Source organism: Triturus cristatus, chromosome 10, assembly GCF_964204655.1.
Source record: "Triturus cristatus chromosome 10, aTriCri1.1, whole genome shotgun sequence".
In the NCBI taxonomy this organism is placed as follows: Eukaryota; Metazoa; Chordata; class Amphibia; order Caudata; family Salamandridae; genus Triturus; species Triturus cristatus.
In genome coordinates, this window is record NC_140593.1 from 650,231,141 (window position 1) to 650,252,331 (window position 21,191).

General features: G+C 46.8%; 1 protein-coding gene and 1 pseudogene across 2 annotated transcripts in view; one reads left to right on the forward strand and one right to left on the reverse strand.

Moving 5' to 3' along the window:
* The window catches only part of PPL (periplakin), a 302,110-nt gene that overhangs the window by 154,855 nt on the left and 126,064 nt on the right, over positions 1-21,191 (forward strand). For both annotated transcript variants that reach the window (XM_085632211.1, XM_085632212.1), the window contains exons 6-8: positions 13,913-13,954; positions 14,448-14,609; positions 15,658-15,765. In XM_085632211.1, the coding sequence (XP_085488337.1) occupies positions 13,913-13,954; positions 14,448-14,609; positions 15,658-15,765 (312 nt within the window). The remainder of the gene's footprint in view (positions 1-13,912; positions 13,955-14,447; positions 14,610-15,657; positions 15,766-21,191) is intronic.
* Positions 10,400-12,446, reverse strand: LOC146789850 (CD166 antigen pseudogene; annotated as a pseudogene).

Here is a 21,191-nt window from a genome sequence, read left to right on the forward strand (position 1 = left end):
GGTAGCAGAAAATGAAATCTTAAAATTGGAACATATGGGAAAATGTGATAGAGGGAATATGTTACTAACCCTGTAAGCATCTATTCATAGCATGTAGTGTTGTAGATTCATATGCTTAGCATACTCCTGACATCTATTGTCTCCTGTAATCTAATGTTCTGCTCAGACGTTTGCACCTTTTTTACCTTTAAGGAGTCTTTCGAATCACAAGGTATGGTCTGTATGGCGGTTTGTCATCGGCTCCTTTGTTAGACTATTTTTAGGGTTTTCGCGCGAGCTTCGGATAGGAGCGGTAGAGTCACAGTAAGGATGAATATGCAAGTAAAGTTTAGATAAGTGAGTGTTTTAGTATAGAGGTGTGTACAGACCCTGTTAGCATCCGTGGAGGAGGGTGGGTGCATATGTATCTACGTCACTACATGTGATGAATAGATGCTTACAGGGTAAGTAACATATTCCATTCGTGCAATGTGTTGGCCAAGATACAAATGTTTTGCATCAAATGTAAAGCAGTGCTCCCCAAAAGCCGTAGCTAGTTTATAGTTGATGTAGAAGTTTGAAAAAGCGTCCTTAATACAGCTTGACCCATTCTAGCTTGTTGGTTAGTTAAGACATCAACACAGTAGTGTTTAGTGTGTGGTTTATTCCATGTAGCTGCTTTACAGATATCTGCTAGTGGAATATTTCCGAGGAAAGACATAGAGGCTCCATTTGTACCTGTAGAGTGAGCTCTTGGAGTTGTAGGTAGCAATTACTTAAGTTCGAGGCATGTGGGCTGCTGAATTCATATCTGTGCATAGATCGCCGCCTAGTGTTGGGTCCGAATGTTTGCACGTTGTTGTCCTGGAAGAGTCTTCGAAGTATCCTGAGATAGGTGACTCCTCCCCTGGACCACAGTGCGCATGGGCATCCTCTCCATCCTCAGATTGTTTTTTTCCGCCATTGGGTTCGGATGTGCTTATCTTGACTCAAGTTAGGAAAATTTAGTTTTCAGGCCAAAAGGCCTTTAGTTTTCGACGGTACTGTTCCCGATCGGTATCGACAGTTTACAGGCTAGTTTGACGGCTTTAACAACTTTTCGGATCCATTAAATCCGACCATCAACCGAACTTCGACGATGGAATCGAGGACCCCATTCAAGCGGTGTCCTGTTTGCCACGCCAAATACCCCCATATCGACGTCCACCCGGTTTGTAACAAATGCCTCTCACCGGATCATGACGAATCGAAATGCATGGCCTGTGCCCGATTCAGATCCAAGAAGACTCTCCGGAATCGACGAGCCGCGCGACTGGAAGCGCAGCAAGCGGCACCGGCCCCGACCAACATCTTCAGCACCGAGGACGAAGATGTGGAAAGCGTGGAAAATATACCCTCCAGCCCCACTTCCGAACATGGTTCCCGATCGGAAGATGTCGATGAAGAGCTTTTTCACAGGGAAGAAGCCGACGACGAGGTAGGAGACTACGATGAGGCCTTAGGGGCCGAAGAAGGTAACTCCGGTGAGGAGCAAGGCCTACCCGTCCAAATTGAGGATATCCCAGTGTGTCAGTCGACGGCTCCGGTCGAGGGATCGCCTTCGGGCCTTACCCAAGACCAATCCCGCAGTTCTTCGGCCCCGCCCTCTGGCCCGGCCACGGACATACAGCAAGAGCCATTGTTACCTAAAAAGACTGGTTTCCCTACCACGAAACCGAAACCAATCATCGCACCGGTTAAACAGAAACCGAAAGTGAAACTGACACTGGTCGGCTCGAGGACCACCACACCTTCGACGCCAGCCAAACCCGTCGGCTCCGACCGCACCAAAAGGGACTTCGGTGCCGAACTCGCTGCAGCCGATGTCGGCGCCGACCCAAAAAGAAAAGCCGTCGGTACCGTCAAAGCGCCTCGGCCCCCGGCACCGAAGCAATCGGCACCGGCCACCAAGGTGAAAATAGCCACTGCATCGCTATCCACCTCGAAGGCAGCGACTACGGTACACTCATCGACGCCGTCGACGGCTCCTACCCCTTCTCGACTCGATGACCCGGTCACTTCGAAGAAGTCCACACCTGCCTCTACGGAACCACTCGGCGCCAAAGAACCGTCGGCGTTCCAGGTGCGACAAGTGGCAGCGTCCTTGCAACGTATCAGGGAAAAGGCAGCCCTCCAGACCTCGTCGGGCTCCGAACCGACACGGGCACAGAAGGCACCTTCGGCACCGGCCAACATCACCTTTGGTTTGCCGCCATCCACGGCGCCGAAAATGTTCGAAATCAGAACCTGCGTTACCCAGACAAGGTCCCCATCTACCGAACACTCGACTACTGGGACATCGCCGTCCCACTTCATCGACACCGACACCGGCAGGCTCATGCTCCGAAAGCGGAAGATCACTTCAGGGCAAGCTTTGGACTCTTATAGGATCCCGCTAAAACAAAAAATGCCAGCGGAATCGGAGCCAGTTCTTTATGAACGCATCCACACCTCTTACACAGATCCATCATTCTCTCCAACGCACTCCTACACGGATGCAGTGGAGGACTACATGGGTGACGACACCATCTACCCCGAAGACATAGACCCTGAGGGACAGCAAGACCCCGATCAAGTCTGGGATGACCCTGTAGACCCAGGTGCCGCTCTGGATACACAGGACACGCAACTTTATGGCGCAAAAACGTCCCCCACAGAGGACACTGCTGCATTCAACGCCCTCATTGAACGTGCCGCAGCCAATCATGGAGTGCAACTCCACTCAGACACTATCGAGGATGATTTCTTGGTGGACACTTTCGCATCCTCCGAGAGGACTGTAAAGACTCTGCCCATGTTAAAAGGTGTCCTCAAGCCAGCAAAGGACATTTTCAAGGAAACCACCAGGGCACGGGTAATAAACCCCAGGATCGAGAAGAAGTACAAACCCGCACCTGGGGACCCCACGTACATTAGAAGCCAGTTGCCTCTGGACTCCATTGTAGTTGCCAATGCTCGCAAACGGGCACACTCGCAGACAACTGGTGATGCTCCTCCCCCGGACAAAGAGTCCAAGGTTCTAGAGACCTCCGGCAAACGGATTGCAGCCCAGGCAGCAAACATATGGCGCATCGCCAATACACAGGCCCTCCTAGCTCGCTACGACCGCTCACACTATGACACGTTAGAGACCCTACTCCAACACCTGCCAGACGAGTACAAAGAGGCAGCGGAGCTCCTCATCAGGGAGGGACAACTGCTCACAAACGCATCCATCAAGTGTGCACTGGATGCCGCAGACACTGCTGCAAGGGCAATTAACACCAGCGTCATGCTACGACGACATGCCTGGTTACGAATCTCCGGATTCAAACCTGAGGTCCAAAATAACATCCTCAATCAGCCGGTCAACCCCGACTACTTATTTGGACCGGAGGTTGACACCACCTTAGAAAAGATAAAAAAAGACACAGACACTGCGAAGTCAATGGGGGCTCTGCAAACGCAGACATTTCGTAGTGGCTCCTTTCGTCGCCCCGGAAATAGAGGTGCAGGTAGAGGACAAGGGGCACAGCAAACCTACAATAAAGGGGGCACACAGAGTTCCTACGATAAAAACACCCGAGGTGGATATCGTGGCTCCAGCACCAAGGGCAGAGGACGTGGTTACGGCAATACCAGGTCCTCCCCCAAGAACAAACAGTGACGCCCTCTCCCTTCCCCCCGCCCACATAACACCTGTCGGGGGAAGGCTCCAGCGGTTCCTGTCCACGTGGGATTCCATCACCACGGACAGGTGGGTCAAAGATGTTATCCAACACGGTTACTGTCTCGAATTAACCTCCACTCCACCCACCATACCGCCAAGGCACCGTCCTATGTCCTCAGAGCACTTAGCGTTATTACAGCAAGAGGTGCTAAGTATGCTGCAAAAAGGCGCAATAGAGGTCGTGCCCGTACACCAGCAGGGAACAGGGGTGTACTCTCTGTACTTCTTAATACCAAAAAAGGACGGGTCACTCAGACCTATCCTAGACCTGAGACCCCTCAACCACTACATTCTCTCAGAGCATTTTCACATGCTCACCCTACAGCAGGTTCTCCCGCTCCTCAGACAGGGAGATTTCCTAGCCACGCTAGACCTCAAAGATGCGTATTTCCACATACCCATACACCCGTCACACAGAAAATATCTCCGGTTCACCATTCAGGGGCAGCACTATCAATTCAAAGTCCTCCCCTTCGGAGTGACAACAGCACCCAGAGTTTTCACAAAGTGCCTAGCTACCGTGGCTGCACATCTACGGAGGCAACACATTCACGTCTACCCTTACCTGGACGACTGGCTTGTTCAGGCAAAGTCAGCCCAGCAATGTGCCAGCCACATGTCCCGCACCATTCACCTTCTTCACAGTCTGGGATTCTCACTAAATTACCCAAAGTCACATCTCCAACCCGCACACGTACAACAGTACCTAGGTGCGACCATAGACACTCTGGCAGCCACAGCTCAGCCAAATTTAGTGAGGATCAACAGCATGCAAATGCTGATTTCCAAGTTCAAACCCCAACACTCCCTTCCTGCGCGAGTGTTCATGCAGTTGATAGGCATGATGGCCTCCTGCATTTTCATAGTCCCACACGCGAGACTACATATGCGCCCGCTTCAGGAATGCTTAGCACGTCAATGGAATCAGGCTCACGGGCAATTAAAAGACCTAGTGTTGGTGAGCGGTCGGGCATACAACTCTCTGCATTGGTGGAATCCACAAAACCTTTGCAAGGGCCGACCGTTCCAAGAGCCTGTTCCACAAATAATACTGACAGCGGACGCGTCTCTCCAGGGATGGGGAGCCCATGTACTCAATTACACAGTGCAGGGACTATGGACTACACAACAAAAGAAGATGCACATCAACCTTCTGGAACTGATGGCAATCTTCCTGGCTATGAAAACATTCAAAGTACACCTGTGCAACAAGGTCGTGTTGATCCAGACGGACAACATGACTGCCATGTACTACATACAGAAGCAGGGAGGAACACACTCTCCACAGTTGTCTCATCTGGCTCAGAGCATGTGGAAGTGGGCCATTCAGAGGAACATATTCCTCATGGCGGAACACCTCCCAGGCAAGGACAACCAGATGGCGGATCTGCTCAGCAGACACAGCCACCAGATGCACGAGTGGGAGTTACACCCATCAGTACTCCAACCATACTTCCAGCAGTGGGGTCATCCAGAGATAGACCTATTCGCCACAAGGGAAAACGCAAAATGCCAAAGCTTTTCCGCCAGGTTCCCACATCCACAGTCGCAGGGCAATGCGATATGGATGAACTGGTCCGGCAGATTTGCGTACGCTTTTCCCCCAGCGCCGTTGATACCGCTAGTGGCACGCAAACTGCGACAGCACTCACTGACACTCATCCTGGTTGCTCCAACATGGGCACGCCAGCCATGGTACACCACCTTTCTGGAACTTTCCGTGGTGCCGCATCAAAGGCTGCGGATCAAACCCGCGCTTTTGACGCAGAACCATGGAGAAATTCAGCACCCAGATCCGCAACAGCTGAACCTGGCAATCTGGCTCCTGAAGTCCTAGAGTTTGGCTACCTAAACCTGCCACCTGACTGTATGGAGATCATTAAGGAAGCTAGGAGACCCACTACCAGAGCTTGCTATGCAGCCAAATGGAAGAGGTTTGTCATTTATTGCAATAACAATGACATTAACCCGCTAGACGCATCCATTCAAAACATAATCTGTTACCTCTTACACCTATACCGATGCAATCTGGCATACACCTCAATACGTATCCATTTAACCGCAATAGCAGCCTATCTCCAAAACAGACAGCACCTCTCTTTATTCAGAGTGCCTGCCATCAAAGCCTTCTTGGAGGGACTTAAACGAGTAATTCCCCCAAGACACCCACCAGCACCAGTGTGGAACCTCAACTTGGTCCTCACCCGACTGATGGGTCCACCCTTCGAACCTCTCCACTCATGTGAGATTCAATTCCTCACCTGGAAAGTAGCTTTCCTAGTAGCAATCACTTCGTTGAGAAGAGTTAGTGAACTCCAGGCACTAACCATTCAAGAGCCATTCATACAGGTTCACGCAAACAGGGTCGTACTACGTACCAACCCCAAATTCATGCCTAAAGTAATATCGCAGTTCCACATGAATCAAACCATTGAACTGCCTGTTTTCTTTCAGAATCCACAAAATGTCGCTGAAAGAATGCTCCATACACTAGACGTCAAAAGAGCCCTCATGTACTATATAGACAGAACTAAAAACTTTAGGAAGACAAAACAACTTTTCGTCGCCTTTTCCCCACAACACAAAGGCAACGCAATCTCGAAAGCAGGTATAGCCAGATGGATCGTTAAATGTATTCAAATTTGCTATCAAAAGGCTAAACGCACATTAACGATTCCCCCACGGGCCCACTCAACACGTAAGTTAGGGGCCTCCATGGCTTTCCTGGGAAACATGCCTTTACATGATATATGTAGAGCAGCCACATGGTCCACTATACATACATTTACCAAACACTATTGTGTAGATGTACACTCAAAACAGCAGGCAGCTGTAGGACAGGCTGTTCTCAAAACTCTTTTTCAGACCGCTGCAGCTGGCACTGGTGGCCGCCGCTAATGGGAGGTACTGCTATGTATTCTATGCACAGATATGAATTCAGCAGCCCACATGCCTCGAACTGAGTATGCATCTGTTCTTGGCATGTAGGGCTGCTGACATTCATATCGCCCACCCTCCTCCCCGGCGCCTGTAGCAGCTGCAGCTCTCAGAATTACTGTATAGCATGGTCATCACTTTCTATATCTACTCCATCACTGCCACAATGGCGAAAAACAATCTGAGGATGGAGAGGATGCCCATGCGCACTGTGGTCCAGGGGAGGAGTCACCTATCTCAGGATACTTCGAAGACTCTTCCAGGACAACAACGTGCAAACATCCGGACCCAACACTAGGCGGCGATCTATGCACAGATATGAATGTCAGCAGCCCTACATGCCAAGAACAGATGCATACTGGTAAGTAGCATATTCACTTTGTGGTAGCAAGTTTGTATACATTTTACTATCCATCTTGCAATTCCTGCTTTAGAGATAGGTTGTACGACTGTCATTAGGCCAAAGACTTTATTAACTAAAGCCTTAGTTCGAAGTTGGCATTATCACCCAGTTTCTCGGACGAAGTTCATCTGCACTTCATACATAGAATATCAACGAATTCCCTGATCTCACCGGTGTCTGCAGGTGTTGCGGGCAGGTCTGGTCTGCAGGACCGACTCCGGGATTCCGGGACAGGCCGTGGTCCATGCCTCAGCCCCCATCTGAGTCACAGAAGGTGCTTGTCGCTCCTGCCTCATGGGTGCCACTGTTCCTGAGGAATGTTGCAGAGTGTTTTGGGCAATGGTGTAAAACCTTTACCCTTTGATCCCCTTACCCCTAAATCCCTCCACACCCTTAAACCTAATAACTGCCCCCTTCCCTTAGCCTTAAAACCCTCCTTCCCTTAGCCCTAAAACCACCCCTCTCCTTAACCTAAAACCGCCCCTTCCCTTAGCCTAAACCCGCCCCTTCTCTTAACCTAAAACTGACCCTTCTCTTTACCTAAAAACATGCCTTCCCTTAACCTAAACTCGCCCCTTCCCTTAACCTAAACCCACCCCTTTCCCCAACCTAAAACTACCTCTCCCCTTACCCTAAAACCGTCCCTCCTCTTAACCTAAATCCACCCCGCCCCTTAAACTAAAACTGCCCCTTCCTTTCACCTTAACCCGTCCCTTACCTTAGCCCTAAACCCGCCCCTTCCCTTAACCTAAATCCGCACCTTCCCTTAACCTAAACCCACCCCTTTCCTCAACCTAAAACCACCCCTCCCCTTAACCTAAAGACGCCCCTCCCCTTAACCTAAGACTGCCCCTTCCCTTCACCTAAAACAGCCCCTTCCCTTAGCCCTAAACCCGCCCCTTCGTGCTAGTGAACGATTCGGCGTAATGACACCGTTGTGATGCCGCTTTAGTGATAAAGCCTTTGTTAACAAGCATTGGCATAGCCAATAGGTCTCGCCTTTGGGACCTTATAAGTGTTTAGCCATGCAATACTTGATGTTGTTGCTCCAAGGATATTGTGCTGGATAACTAAACACTTATAAGGTCCCAAAGGCGAGACCTATTGGCTATGCCAATGCTTGTTTCTTTTGCTGTGTTTTTGATTATATTCAATAAACAGATTTCAAGCAAAAAAAAAAGTAGAACTTCAAATGGATACACTCCAGATAATAGCCTTGGCAGATGGGTCAAGAAAAATCGACAGACTTTATGAGGCAAATAAAAACGTTAAAGTGCCAGCCGTAAAGGATGGACCAGGGCTGGCCTCACCAACCCCGCCAGTTGAAAGCTGCCCACGCCCTGTGGTCAACCCAAAAAGTGTATAATTGATAAGTAAAGAGTAAAGGAAAACAATACATCACAAGAAGTTAAACCTCCAACAAATCCTGCCATGAACCACCCGCCAAGAGAAGCAAATCAACAAAAAAATACAGTGCTCAGAGCCATAGTTTTTCCCCAATATTTGCAAGTTGCACTAACAGCAGTAACATTCGGTTTAGATCACTTTCCTTGCCGACTTCTTTCGAAGGCTCTAGCAGAAAACTCAGGTTTCACCTAACTCACTAACTCCAGTGTATTCTGTCAGGCCCCCTCTAAACATTTGGAAGTGGGAGACAGGAGGAGGGGAGATGAACACAGTAACGGGTGGGGCTTCACTGGTGCAACAGAATGAACTGCCTCCTTGATACTAGGCATAGGGCGACACTTAAATTAAACTTCCAAAATGAGTGAAATTAGCTTTTTGCAAAATTTAGCACCAGGCGGTTACTTTGTTTTCCCCCAAATGTGTCATCGAGAGACATTTTGGGCTCGAACCAACCTCCTGCCTGTATCCCATGTGATGTTTCTACCGGAAGTCTGCCCTCGCATGTAAAAGACACACTGGATACCTCACATGGTTCTTGTCTCACGAAATTGAAGACTGTAGGCAATTTGGTACACATCTACTTAAATAATGGTGTTTAGGTGGTTTAAAATCACTCCAAATGTTGGCAAAAAAAAGGAAACATAGGCACACAGGTGAATGATCAGTCTCTCATAACACTGGTAAAGTGGGAAAGCCAAGACTTGATCTCAGGCCTCTTGGTTCCAGGTGACAAGCTACCCCACCCTTAGGCCTCCAACCCACCACCCCAACCTCACACCCACTTACTTATCAATCACACTCGTGCACACCTCTTACCAAACAACCGGTGCACTCTCCTAACATTCCAGTCACAGTGCTTTACTGTGTAGGTGTTTAGCACACCGCAAATTCTTAATTCCCATCAGCCATTAACAATGTAAGCAGCCTTGGATATGGCACCACAGGGCTCCAAGAGCAGTCTCACTGCACACAGTGCTGCTGAATGCCGAATAAAACAACCTGAACTGAAGGCGCTGCATGGGTGCAATGAGCTAAAATCCTAGTGAGCAAACGTAACAGCGGGCACGTCAAATGGGCCCAGTGTCGCCAGTCGCTCCCTCGTGATTGCGAAAATACACCCCCCCCCCACTTTGCACCACCACCAGTGAAGTCCGGGCCCGCACTGTGCACAGGTGCACCGAACGCATATATTGTGACACAATTGTGATCCACTGGGGAGCCTGGGTAGATCTGTCACCAAACGTGATCCCTTCCCTCACTACTCAAGTGCACGATTAGTGAATATTTGTGTAACACTTGCAGAGAAAGGCAGGGTTAGAGACAGACGCCCAGAGTACACAGTTGTGTTCTTCCTGCAATCTTCACAACTTAATCCAAGGCGTTGTGTAATGAAAGAACAGACAAAGTTAAATTCCTTGCACGAAAAGCCTCGAGTCGGAGTGCATTTAATTTCTTCGCTTTAATGTGCACTGCCGTATTAATGCAACACTGAGAAGAAGTTGTAATGTTGAATGCAACTAAAACTACAAGAGGGTGGCAACCACAGGTGAACATTTCGTATACTAAATTATGCTGCATTTTCTTTTATGTTATTAGCAAACCACGCTAGAACATCCCATATATTTTATGAGTTAAATAAACACCTTTCAAGGCAGTGGTAAACTAAAGGGCTAATGTAAAGTTATCAGTTCAAGTTCTAGGGAAATGTTTCCCTGTTTTGTGAGTCATCATCAGTAAAATTAGTATGCGATAAGAAATCCATGTTGCTGATACATTAACTGTACCCTTTCCTGCTGGACCCTTAATAAAAGGGGTTTGATGACGTCTGGCTGGGTTGTAAGCCCTGTTACGACATAATTCCCCGAATGGCCCCTTTAAGCGCTGTAGCCTGCTCTCTTGGTGTGCCCACTGGCCATTTTTCTCGCTCATGCTTGTGTTTTGTGGTTGTTCTCGCCCAGCACTTTGACCTCCTCTCAGTTGCCAAGTTCCTTGTCTGTTTGCCTGGTCCCTTGCCTGGCTTTCTTTGAGTAGAACCAGTAGGCCACGCCTGCCACAAGGGTTGCCAGCAGCAGGCCCACCACAATGCCCACCACCAGCTTAGCCTGGTCACTGGCACGCTGGTCGCGGTCCTTCCCCTCTACCTCCTCCTCCTCTGGTTCGTCAGGCTCGGGGATGTTGATGGCAGAGACGTTGATGGACAGAGAGGTCCTGTCCACCTTGTTTTCAGCATTGCAGGTCAAGGTGGCATTCTCTGCAGGCGAGATGGTGAGCTTGCTGGAGAACTTGAGGTTCGCATAGTCAGTCTCCCTGGTCCCATTGAGGAGGTCTTGGCCGCTGGAGCTGACCCACTGCACCGTTGCTTTGTGGTAACCCTCCACCTGGCAGGTCACCGTCTTGGTCTTGCCGTCTTTGCTGGCCTCCTTGGTCACCGTCAGCCGCGGTTTGCCCTCCACGGTAACATTGAGCGTCTGCCTCTTCTTCAAACCCCTGGCCGGGAGGAAGCTCTCGCATGAGTATGTCCCCGCATCCTTGTACTGAAGGCTCGTGAAGGACAGCTGGGCCGGGATGAGTATTCCGTCCTTCGTCCACGCCACGGAGGCCTTTTCGCTGGAGGTTGGGGTGCACGTGACCTGGAGGGCATCCCCGACCATCCTCGTCACGGATCCGTTGGGGCTCATGGACACATCTAGATAGTGCACAGTGACGTCAATGGCCGTTGAAGTGAGGCTTGTGCTCGCCAGGCCGCATGTGTAGTCCCCAGATTCGCTGCGCCTCACGTTTGTGAGTGTGAAGACGCTCTTGCTGGGGGTGCCCTTCTTGCTTCCAGGAAAGTAAAACACAAAGTCTTTAGGAGGGGGTTGCCATCGCCCGTGCACTCCAGAGTGATGTTATCCCCTTCTTTGTAGTCGTGAGCAGGCGGCAGCGTGTCTATGGAGAGGAGCTCGGTGGGGTAGTGCACTTCGAAGGTAGCCGGCTCGGAGGTCGCGGACTCGGGGCTGTCGGGGCCCTGGAAGGCGGCGGAGGTCCCTTCTCGTGAAATAGACACATTGTTGCTGTTGTTAAGTCATGTGGACGCACCAGACACAGCCCTTAGCGCATCACGGCCGGAAGGACTATGCGTGCAAGCGCTGCTTAATTTTTGAATTTTTTATTGTAACTGTAAATATGGCCAGTCTGTATAAAGAAAGCCGCGTGAAGTAATGCGGACGCCCGAGCCATAGCCCTTGGTGCATCACGGCCGGGAGAAGAACAATGCGTGCAAGTGCATCCGCAGTGCTTTAAAAACAAGCACTCACCAGGCAGCTACGGTTTATTTTTGCATCACGTTTTCAAAAGTGAAAGCGAGATGCAAAAATAAACACGCGACGGAGCTTGTCGTTATGGGGCCATGTGTTTAAACACATGGCCCCATAAAGTTAAGAAATCCTTTGCGACTTGAACGGAAAGCAGGCGAGCCCATCCAAGTGGGACGGCAGAAAAAGCCAAAGGGAGGTAACCCACACAGCTCTTTTCCAATGGCTGGCCACCGTTTAGCATAAACGGTGACGCCAGCCAATGGAAAAGAGGTGCGGGCTCAAAGCCCTTTACTGAAAGTCCTCAAAAACATTAAATCTCGCCGAGCGAGCTACTCATGTGCGCAGCAACGCTAGGCGAGACCTAAAAAGGACGTTTCCTGTGGCTGGCTAGCAGCCACGGATTGCAGCAACGTGTTCATCATTATGATTATGCTAGTGCTGCCCTTAATGAAGACCCTGGTAGCCGGCTAATCCTAAAATAATTAATAACTGGTTTTTGAGATTGAATTTTGAAATGCTTACCGTTCCTATGATGCCACAAATTACATTATGACCATATTAAAAATATACTGCATTCTTTCTTCCATTAATTCCGGTTACCATTTTGACGTAAATCTGATCGTAGCATATCATGCAATGATTCTGTACCTGTATTTTCATTCACGTTTGTGATCATCGTTATAACAGCAACAGGCTAGCCCTGACCAGACATTTATGGAAAGGAAGCATCAAGTGTTACATTTTTATCAATCAAATCTAGAGGTGTTGGGTGATTTCTTACATTACCCTGGGAGGGTATATACTGAAAAGGATTCGGTTTTAATCTGTAGATAGGCCTAGTCAATGAAGCTATTGGGTATGATGTGCATCCCCATTAAGAGTAGAGGTAAAGCACAGCCCCAAATATTGGTAGGCCTTTACACCTTCAGTGGTCACTTTGTCTACATAAACCAGGCATGTGTTGTCTTGTACCTGTCAACAAACATGATTTGGGTATTCGTTAGAATGAAAAGTTTGTCATTTATAATGTTGTCCTTCCTAAAGCGAGCCTCCTCTGTGGTCCCAGCAGTGTACGGTCACATACAGCCAGATTATCAAGATACACCAAGGAGCCCATCGGGTGCATATACAAGGGGGAGGAATGAATGAAACATATCAAACTCTTAATCCCCATGAGAAACCTGCAAATGAAAGCTTGTGGGAGCGAGGACACAGACTAGATGATAAGTACCGAAGCACACACAAGATGTCAGCTCAATAAAGGTTTTTGTAAGAGTAACCAGAAATGTGATCAAAAATACAAAGTCCGTCAAGATCTTTCTTCTTTTTTGTGAATTATGTATTCCATTTGTGATTCCCACGATATCTGGTATGTACAAGCAGAAGCAGCCGACACGTGTTTCGCCCGTTGGACTTTTTCAAGTCTGCAGAACATATGTATACATATCAGTGTATGACAACCTATCATAAAGAATTTGGAGATGGTGTTAATGGGTAACAAAACCCATATAATAGTGATAAGGTGAGGGAGATAGTGACGTAGAGATGTGTGTTCCAATCTAAAACACTAGTGAAAATTGTATAATAATGTATTGGAATGTGTCATCTCGGAAAAATTAAAAGAAGTGCGCCAAGATGGTGGTATAAGTCAAGCGATAGTAGCCTCTTGTAAGGGACCAACCGCATAGCAGTAGGAAAAGTGGTAGAATAGTGACTTGAGCGTCACGTGCATTACTCTCTGTGAGAGAGAACCACAGTTTATAAGTTACTTGCTGTACGTGCGAGAATACAGGAAAGTCGGTAAGAAAGTACTAGGAATTGAAAAGGTAAAAGGTCAAACATGTACCTGAATGTCCAAGGTAAGGACACTATCCAAGGTAGTACCAAGCACACAACGGAAATCCCCCAAAAATATATATATATGTTCATGCTAAGGGGACGTCAACTACTGAATAGAATATACATGACATAATCTAGTAATAACTTACCCAAGCAAACGCCACCTCCTTATACGAATGTTAAGAAGGAAAGTGTCTAGAGAAATGCCCGTAGGATTGAGGTGATTGCCAGCTTTTGTCATCATGGAGCAGAATGAAAGTAAATAATCAAAAAGAGTAATTTTGGTGTTGTGTTTTTTATTAGGAGTACATCAGTGGCCTGCAGGTGAAATACAACAAACTACTGGTAAGGCCTGCCTGTTTTTATTACTCTACTTTTCCGATGCCTTTGCAGATGTGTGGGCTGGGGCGGAGATAGAAGTGATGTAACATGTTGGAAGGGGTTCTGGTGAAAAGGGAGCCACTGTGGGTTAGATGGACCCTCACACAGAGAGTATGCCTGCATCTCAATGATATATTGAAAAGGCCCCTCGTAAGGCAGATTGCAAGCAGACGTGAGCGATGCTAAATAATCACTCAGAAATAAATATACCTGTGTAACTGCCAGTCTGAAGCAGATAAGAAAAACATAAGTGTTTAGCATCCATAGTGTGTGAGAGAGAAAGAAAGAGAAAAGGGTAGGATATGTGTGATTTAACGTTTTTAGTACAGAGGAAGCATATGGGTATCTCCCTCAGAGCTGTAAAGTCCCTCTGAGGCTCTTGAATAGAGATGGAACAAATGTACTCTGGCTGTACAGAAGGGTAATGCTGACATGTGCTCTCTTCCTCACTATGCAGTCAGGCTCCCAGCAGCGGCAGAAGGACCTCAACTCACTGCAAGATTACATGCAGCGCTGCACCAATGAGCTCTACTGGCTGGACCAGCAGGAGAAGGACCGCATGCAGTACGACTGGAGCGACCGCAACCTGGACTACCCCAGCCGGAGGCGGCAGTATGAGGTATTTGGCCACTGCCTGTGATCATCCAAGTTCAAACAGGCCTGCACAGAGGCAGGCATACTAGGATACTTACATTTATGGACCGAAACCGGCTGTTGCACATGAACATGTTTCCACCTCTTTTTCCGTGGTCACACGTGGACTGAGCTGGAACATTCCAATCGAGATGCCTGCTCATAAACTGGAGTGAGCAAAGCAAAGACAAGGAGATGATGGACGGAGCACTGAAACTTTTCAGACACTCACCCCAGTCACAGATCTGGGTTGAATCCATCATCGTTCTTTAGCTCACTTCACCACCCCAGTTCAGACCCAACCATATGCAAATCAGTCTTGACCCTGTTCCTCATGGGAACAGTCCTGCCTGAACTGCCAAGCCAGGTCTTCCCTGGACCGGAAACAAGCATCCTTGGGCCGGTTTCAGGAGTTAGCAGGTCAACTTTGGCTCACCCAACATCCTCTGCTCAGGTGGCCACCCACAACTAGATCCACAGAGCTCGAGGCCTCGGATGAACATTTTTTCAGAATGCTCGTGCCCGCCTCTACCCTTGTCATGACTGGAGGGTATGTGCTCATTAGGCCTGCTAAGCTGCTACTCATAAACCTAGGCCAGGGTGTGGCAAATGGCTGTCTACTCTCTCTCTAAGGGCCTCGGCTCCCCGGTCAGATCACCCTCATACTCTTCTGCTTAGAATGGACACCTGCACCTATTCACCTTGCCCTGTAGAGAGTTAGTCATGTCCCACCGTCTCCCTTTCTCTCCTCTGCCACCAACACTGGTCACGCAGGCTTTAGCATTGCCTGCCTGACTGTTTGAAACCCTATGTGCACAGGGTCTGTGAGGGCATTGTTCCTCATCTGTGCCAGTGACTTATGAAAATATATCAAATTCTCCTTTCCATCTCTCTCACGTCTATATCTCTCTCATATCGATTTCCACTTCTTTTTTTTGGACAAAAATCTTCTGAGTTATGTTTTATGTTCAGAGCGAAAGCTTATGTTGAATTCACTTTTAACTAAACATGTCTTCATTCTGTCTTATTTTTAGAATTTCATCAACCGAAGTTTAGAAGCCAAAGAAGAAAGTGTGAACCAACTGCACGTCGAAGGAGAGAAACTGGTGGCATCTGGTCACCCTGGCAACAATGCAATTGAGGTAACAGATCAAATGAGCTATGCATTGCGATCCCTTGAAAACTGTTATCTCATACCGCCTCTAACCCAAGATTTATAAAAGGGGGCTCAATTTCTCAACAGTGACTGTTACAGCATTTATGCATTTACTGCCAACGATACGATCCCTTTTTACTTATCACTAGTTTAATTCCCGTTAGCTTTTTCAAAATGTTGTATTTATGCCATATTTTCATGTATCATTTGACACTTGTATAGAGCATACTTTGTACCGAGTCCAGGCTTGGGGGGGGGGGGGGGGGGATTCTGGCGACGGTGATTGATCGAGAGCTCTAAACTGAGACTGAAGGCAGTGTGAGTTCCTCAGAGTGCCAGGGTGTGTATACTACATTCACATCCAGTCACTGGCCTCTCTGCAGAGCACACATTTAAAAACCGGACTATATGTAAACCAGACAGCTTAACGCAGGACCCCACAATCGAGGAGCAGGTTTAACTTGATTCTCTTTTTGTCCTCTGATTATAGTTTGGGTGTTGTTAGAGAGTAGTAAACTTTTAGATTTGTAATCATCTACTTTTGCAAGGTATAAATTAAAAACAGTGTCAACATTTCAGCCTAATGAACCAGCAATTACACAGCTTCCAGTAGGACGGAATGTATTGAACAACTATTTGATCAAATAGGTCATACTGTATCATTTCACTCACTGCCCATGGAACCTTTGCCCCATGGCTTACACACATTTTCATTCAAGACCTAAGCTAGATACCTATACACTATTTGACGCATGCCCATGAACCCTTTCACCCATGACTCGGTAAGCTTCAAGTCATCACTCGTGCAACACTTAGCCCTGGACTCATGCAGCCTTTGAGTCAAGACTGATGCCATGTTTACCCATGTCCACAGTTGTAATGCATGCAGTGCTAGCCAGTTACACTTTCAATGTTCAGTGACAAAGTACAATCTGCCACACATGACTCATGTCACTTTTGAGCATCACCCTCATGCCTAGCGACCTTTAACCCTATACCTAGCATCCTTTATCTATGACACATTCAGCCTTTTACCCATCCTAATGCAATCTGTATCTCAATGCATAGCAACATTTACCCCAATACCTAGCAACCGTCACCTCAAAACCTAGCAATCTTTACCGCAGTACACAGCAACCTTTAACTTGAACTCATGCAGGCTTTCATCCGTGGCTGTGATACCTTTACCCCATAAACATTTCCGCTCTTCCTCATGGAAACTTTAAGAATCTTGAAACCACTAACTTAGGGGCGGACACTTTTTATCTTTCCAACTCTTTAGCCCAGAAAGAAGCAGCATCATGCAGCTCCCTCCGGATGGGAAGTTGTTGAGGTAAAAATACACAGCCATGACTTCTGTCATGGCACCGGCGGCTTGTCAACGATTTACTAAACTTTTAGTTAAAACGAAAACTTGGGGAAATCTAGTCTGAGTAGCTCCCTGTTTCTACCATTTCAGTAACTCATTCAGATACAATTTAACGCCTCGTGGGTGACAACTTCTGTGAGTAACCAGTCGTCGGCTTCAGGGAGTCAGGAGCAGAAATACCTCTTCTGATGGCTGGAGTGAGAGCAGGGCGTGATGGAGCAGGAGAGAGCAGCGCTTACACTGAGATGACGGATGGGGTCTGAGCGGCCTCAAATCATAACCCCTGGGCCACAGCTATACATTGTCAAGTAGTAGATAATACATCTCTCCTTTGTAAGGGGGGATGTTTTATCACAGGTCTGCTTCGGTTGCAGCACATTCTTTGAGAGATCTCACACCAACAAGGCTCAGAAGTGAAGACCTCTGTATGGAGTGCTTTGAGGGGTGTCCATCCCTACCTCCAACTCCTGATCAGATTATGATCCAGTAGCCCCATTAATGTCCTCCTCTTGGCCGAACGAACTTCAGTTTGATTTCATGTGCTGGCCTGGAGTTGAACTCTTCTTTATTGCCTCTACTGACACCTTGTTTGCCTCCTGAGCCCTTGAGGTGGAAAAAGGATGCAGATCCCCTGCCCCCTAGTCTACAAACCCAGTAAAGGTGGATAATGAAGAGTTCGGTACCAACCCTGCAAACAGCGTCCTGACAATGCACGTTTGAGGTGACACCCACTTATAATTGTGAATCATCATGAGAGAGGAATTCACCAATGAGAGGGCAGGCCACCTCAAAACCACCCAACACCTAACACTGGCTGGAAAACCTTCTGACATGTCATAGGCCAGATGCTCAAAAAACATCTGAGGACAGGACTAAAAATGAAATAATTGTCTGCGGATGGTGTTAGAACTGTAGTGCCCATTTTTTGGGCGGTTCTATGGCCAAAAGAACAGTTTGAGAAAGAAGAAAAAACTGTAAAACGTATGGGACTAGAGCATGGGTACTCGCAAACATTTGCCTAGGGGCCACAAAGTACAGTCTGTGGTGTGACAGGGGGCCGCACTGACGCCAGCAGGGTGGTGGTAGGGAGTTTGGGTGGGCCTGGGATTGTGTAAGGAGGTCTAAAAAACTGTTAAATAACCGGGCAAGCATTTATATGCAGGTTAACAAATGCTTGCCCGTTTATTTAACATTTTTTTCTGAATATTAGCGCTCATGCTGCAGTTCACCAGGGGGGCCGAATGTAAAGGTCAAGAGGGCCGCACTTTGAGTATCACTGGACTAGAGCCTCCCAGACCAATTCACAGAAGTATTGGTGAGGATGGCTTTAGTAATACAGGAGTACTTGTATTCGTACTCATACATTTCTTTGTGGATTGGTCCTAATATGCCCAACTCCTTTTTAATAAACGTGCAAAGAGGGCATAGTCTTCTCTATTTGTACACATTTTTATATAAATATTCCCTGAATCCCATTTTATTCCCATTTTAGATGCTTTGAGGCCGATTCACTAAGGCAAGTAAGAGTACGTAAAAGACTACTACAGGCGCACTACTTTATATACACAAAAAATGCCTTTGAGGATTGCTCACAAAGATACATTTAAGCACGAGTAAATCTATCGGTGTAAATTCACACTTAGACTTTAGTAAATGTTCTGCTTTTGGCTGTTTACCATTTCAAGTGTACATTTTCTCCGATGTGTAGATGGACATGGCTCCAGCCCCTGAAACAGGGGGTGGAGTCAATTTTATGAGTCTAAATTTACTACAACCAAAAAGGACAGAAAACACTAGTTGCTCAGACCTGGAGTAAGTCCAGCTCCACACATGTCCAACCACCTGTTACTCTGGTACTGCAACACCTCCCCATTGAAAATATTGTAGGCAGGGACTTAATATAGAACCAAGTAACAAAAGGTGTTAAAATAATAAATTAATTTATTTCAACTTAAAATGTATATATATATATTACTGCCATGTCAATACAATAAATACCATCTGAAAAAGCACATATCTTTGGAGTCTGTGTCCTTGTGGTGCATTCAGAGCACGTTATCTGGGACTGCTTTAGATATATATATATATATAGATATATATTATTTTTTTAATTAAAGTTACATTTTTTTATTGAAAATGTTATTAATATTTTACGATATAATATTTTAATTTCGTTATGCATGTAGCATTATATATATATATTTAATTTAATGCTATATGCATAACAAAATAAATATTTTATGATATAATATTTTAAAAACATTTTCAATTAAAAATAAATGTAACTTACATTTAAAAAAATTATCAATTTAAATGATTTTTATGTGTAACTTTTATTCTTTAACCCATAATTAGCAAATGGAAAAAAAAAGTTACTTTAGGTGGGGTTTTTAAAAAGTAAGTCTTTAAAAAGTAATTTTAATTCAATTAAATGTATTTAAATCAATGAAACATTTAATTCAAAGTTAGGTTCTGCCACCCAAATAAAACAAGCATTTGCAATGCAATAGGTCTCGCATTTACGCAAGTTTGAGTTATTGACATTGCAAATAACAATGCCTATTGGCATTGTCATTTACAATGCCAATAGCTTTAACTCGTGTAACTGCGAGACCTATTGCATTGCAAATGCTTGTTTTTTATTCCAAGCATGTTCAGATTATAAATATTCTGATTAATACTCAAGGGAAAGGAAGGGTTCAAGCAACGCCATTATCTATCCTCTCGCATTCGGGCACGTGTAAATAAAGCTCTGTGTGTTATTTGCGACCGTTGTTTTTATGTTTTATTCTACTTTATGTATGTACACCTAGTTGGACCTAATACATGCAGGTGATCACGGCACCACATTACCTAAACGAAGTCTTCATATCTGCAATACATCCAAACATGTTACTGGCTAGGGAGCCCCTTTCTCTTCTTTTACCCCCTGCCAGCTCAACTCTCTGATGTTTCTAAAGAATCTATCAAGGTCCCCGGTCCCATCCGAATACAACATTAGGTTGAACCAAAACAAAACATTTTTAAAATAGGAAAACACATGCAAAGAAACAATTGTTTTTGCAAACTACAACAGCAAGCATTTGGTAACGACATCCCCTGTCCAAGCAGACATCTGTCAAATGATCAGAGGTCGATGTGACTGCAGAAACTACAGATAAAAAATACTCGTGTTTTAAATTAAGCCCAGGGAGAGATCACCGGGAGACAAAATGCGAATTTTAAAAGCAGAATAAAGGCAATTTAGATACACTTACCCGGCAGCCTGCAGTCAGTCCACAGGTGCAAGGATTTCAAAACACCTCTGTGGCAGGTCTCTAAGGCGCGCCCCAACAGACATGTCTGTTTCTGCGAGCTTGCCTGCCTGTTTGTGCGCACACACGTGTGTGTGCCTGCTTGTTGTTGTTTTTTTGCCACACAGGGCAGCGTAGATGGAAATAGCGCTGGTAATTTGCCGTTAGGGGCAAAACGTGGAGAGAGAAACAATCAGAAAATTGGGTGAAGGGGGGAGAAATTTGGGCAACTGCTCGGCTAATTGACTCTGAAAGGAGAAATTAAAAAAACGACAGATATGCAGTTTGCAGGACTGTGGCTTCTGATTCAAATGGATGCATTATTAGGGATGTGGGCACGAGGACAGCCCGGGCACTGAGTCCCCGCCCCAGCGCCCCCATGCTCCGGGTGGCACCAGCGAAGTAATTTATACCAGTTCTGGGTTTTTGGGCGGGGTGGAGGCAGTGCCAGGTCCAAAGGGGCTGGGCATTGTTGGGTGGAGAACAAGATAGGGAGAGAGGGCTCGTTAGTTCCAGCCTGAAATTAAAACAAGCGATAACATTTCTGATAAAGAAGCGAGATCAGCCTGCAAGATCCAGCCAGTCTGAGGAGCAAAGGGGGGCAGGTGGAAGCAGTCGCGGCCGAATAACAACAAGAGCGCACTGAAGCGGAAACATCAAAGCGGCCGAGAAAGTGAAAGACAACGAGTGCTTTCAGGCTGCCAAATGGTGCGCGCGCCCGGCACACATGCACAGTAGTTGGCGGCCTGA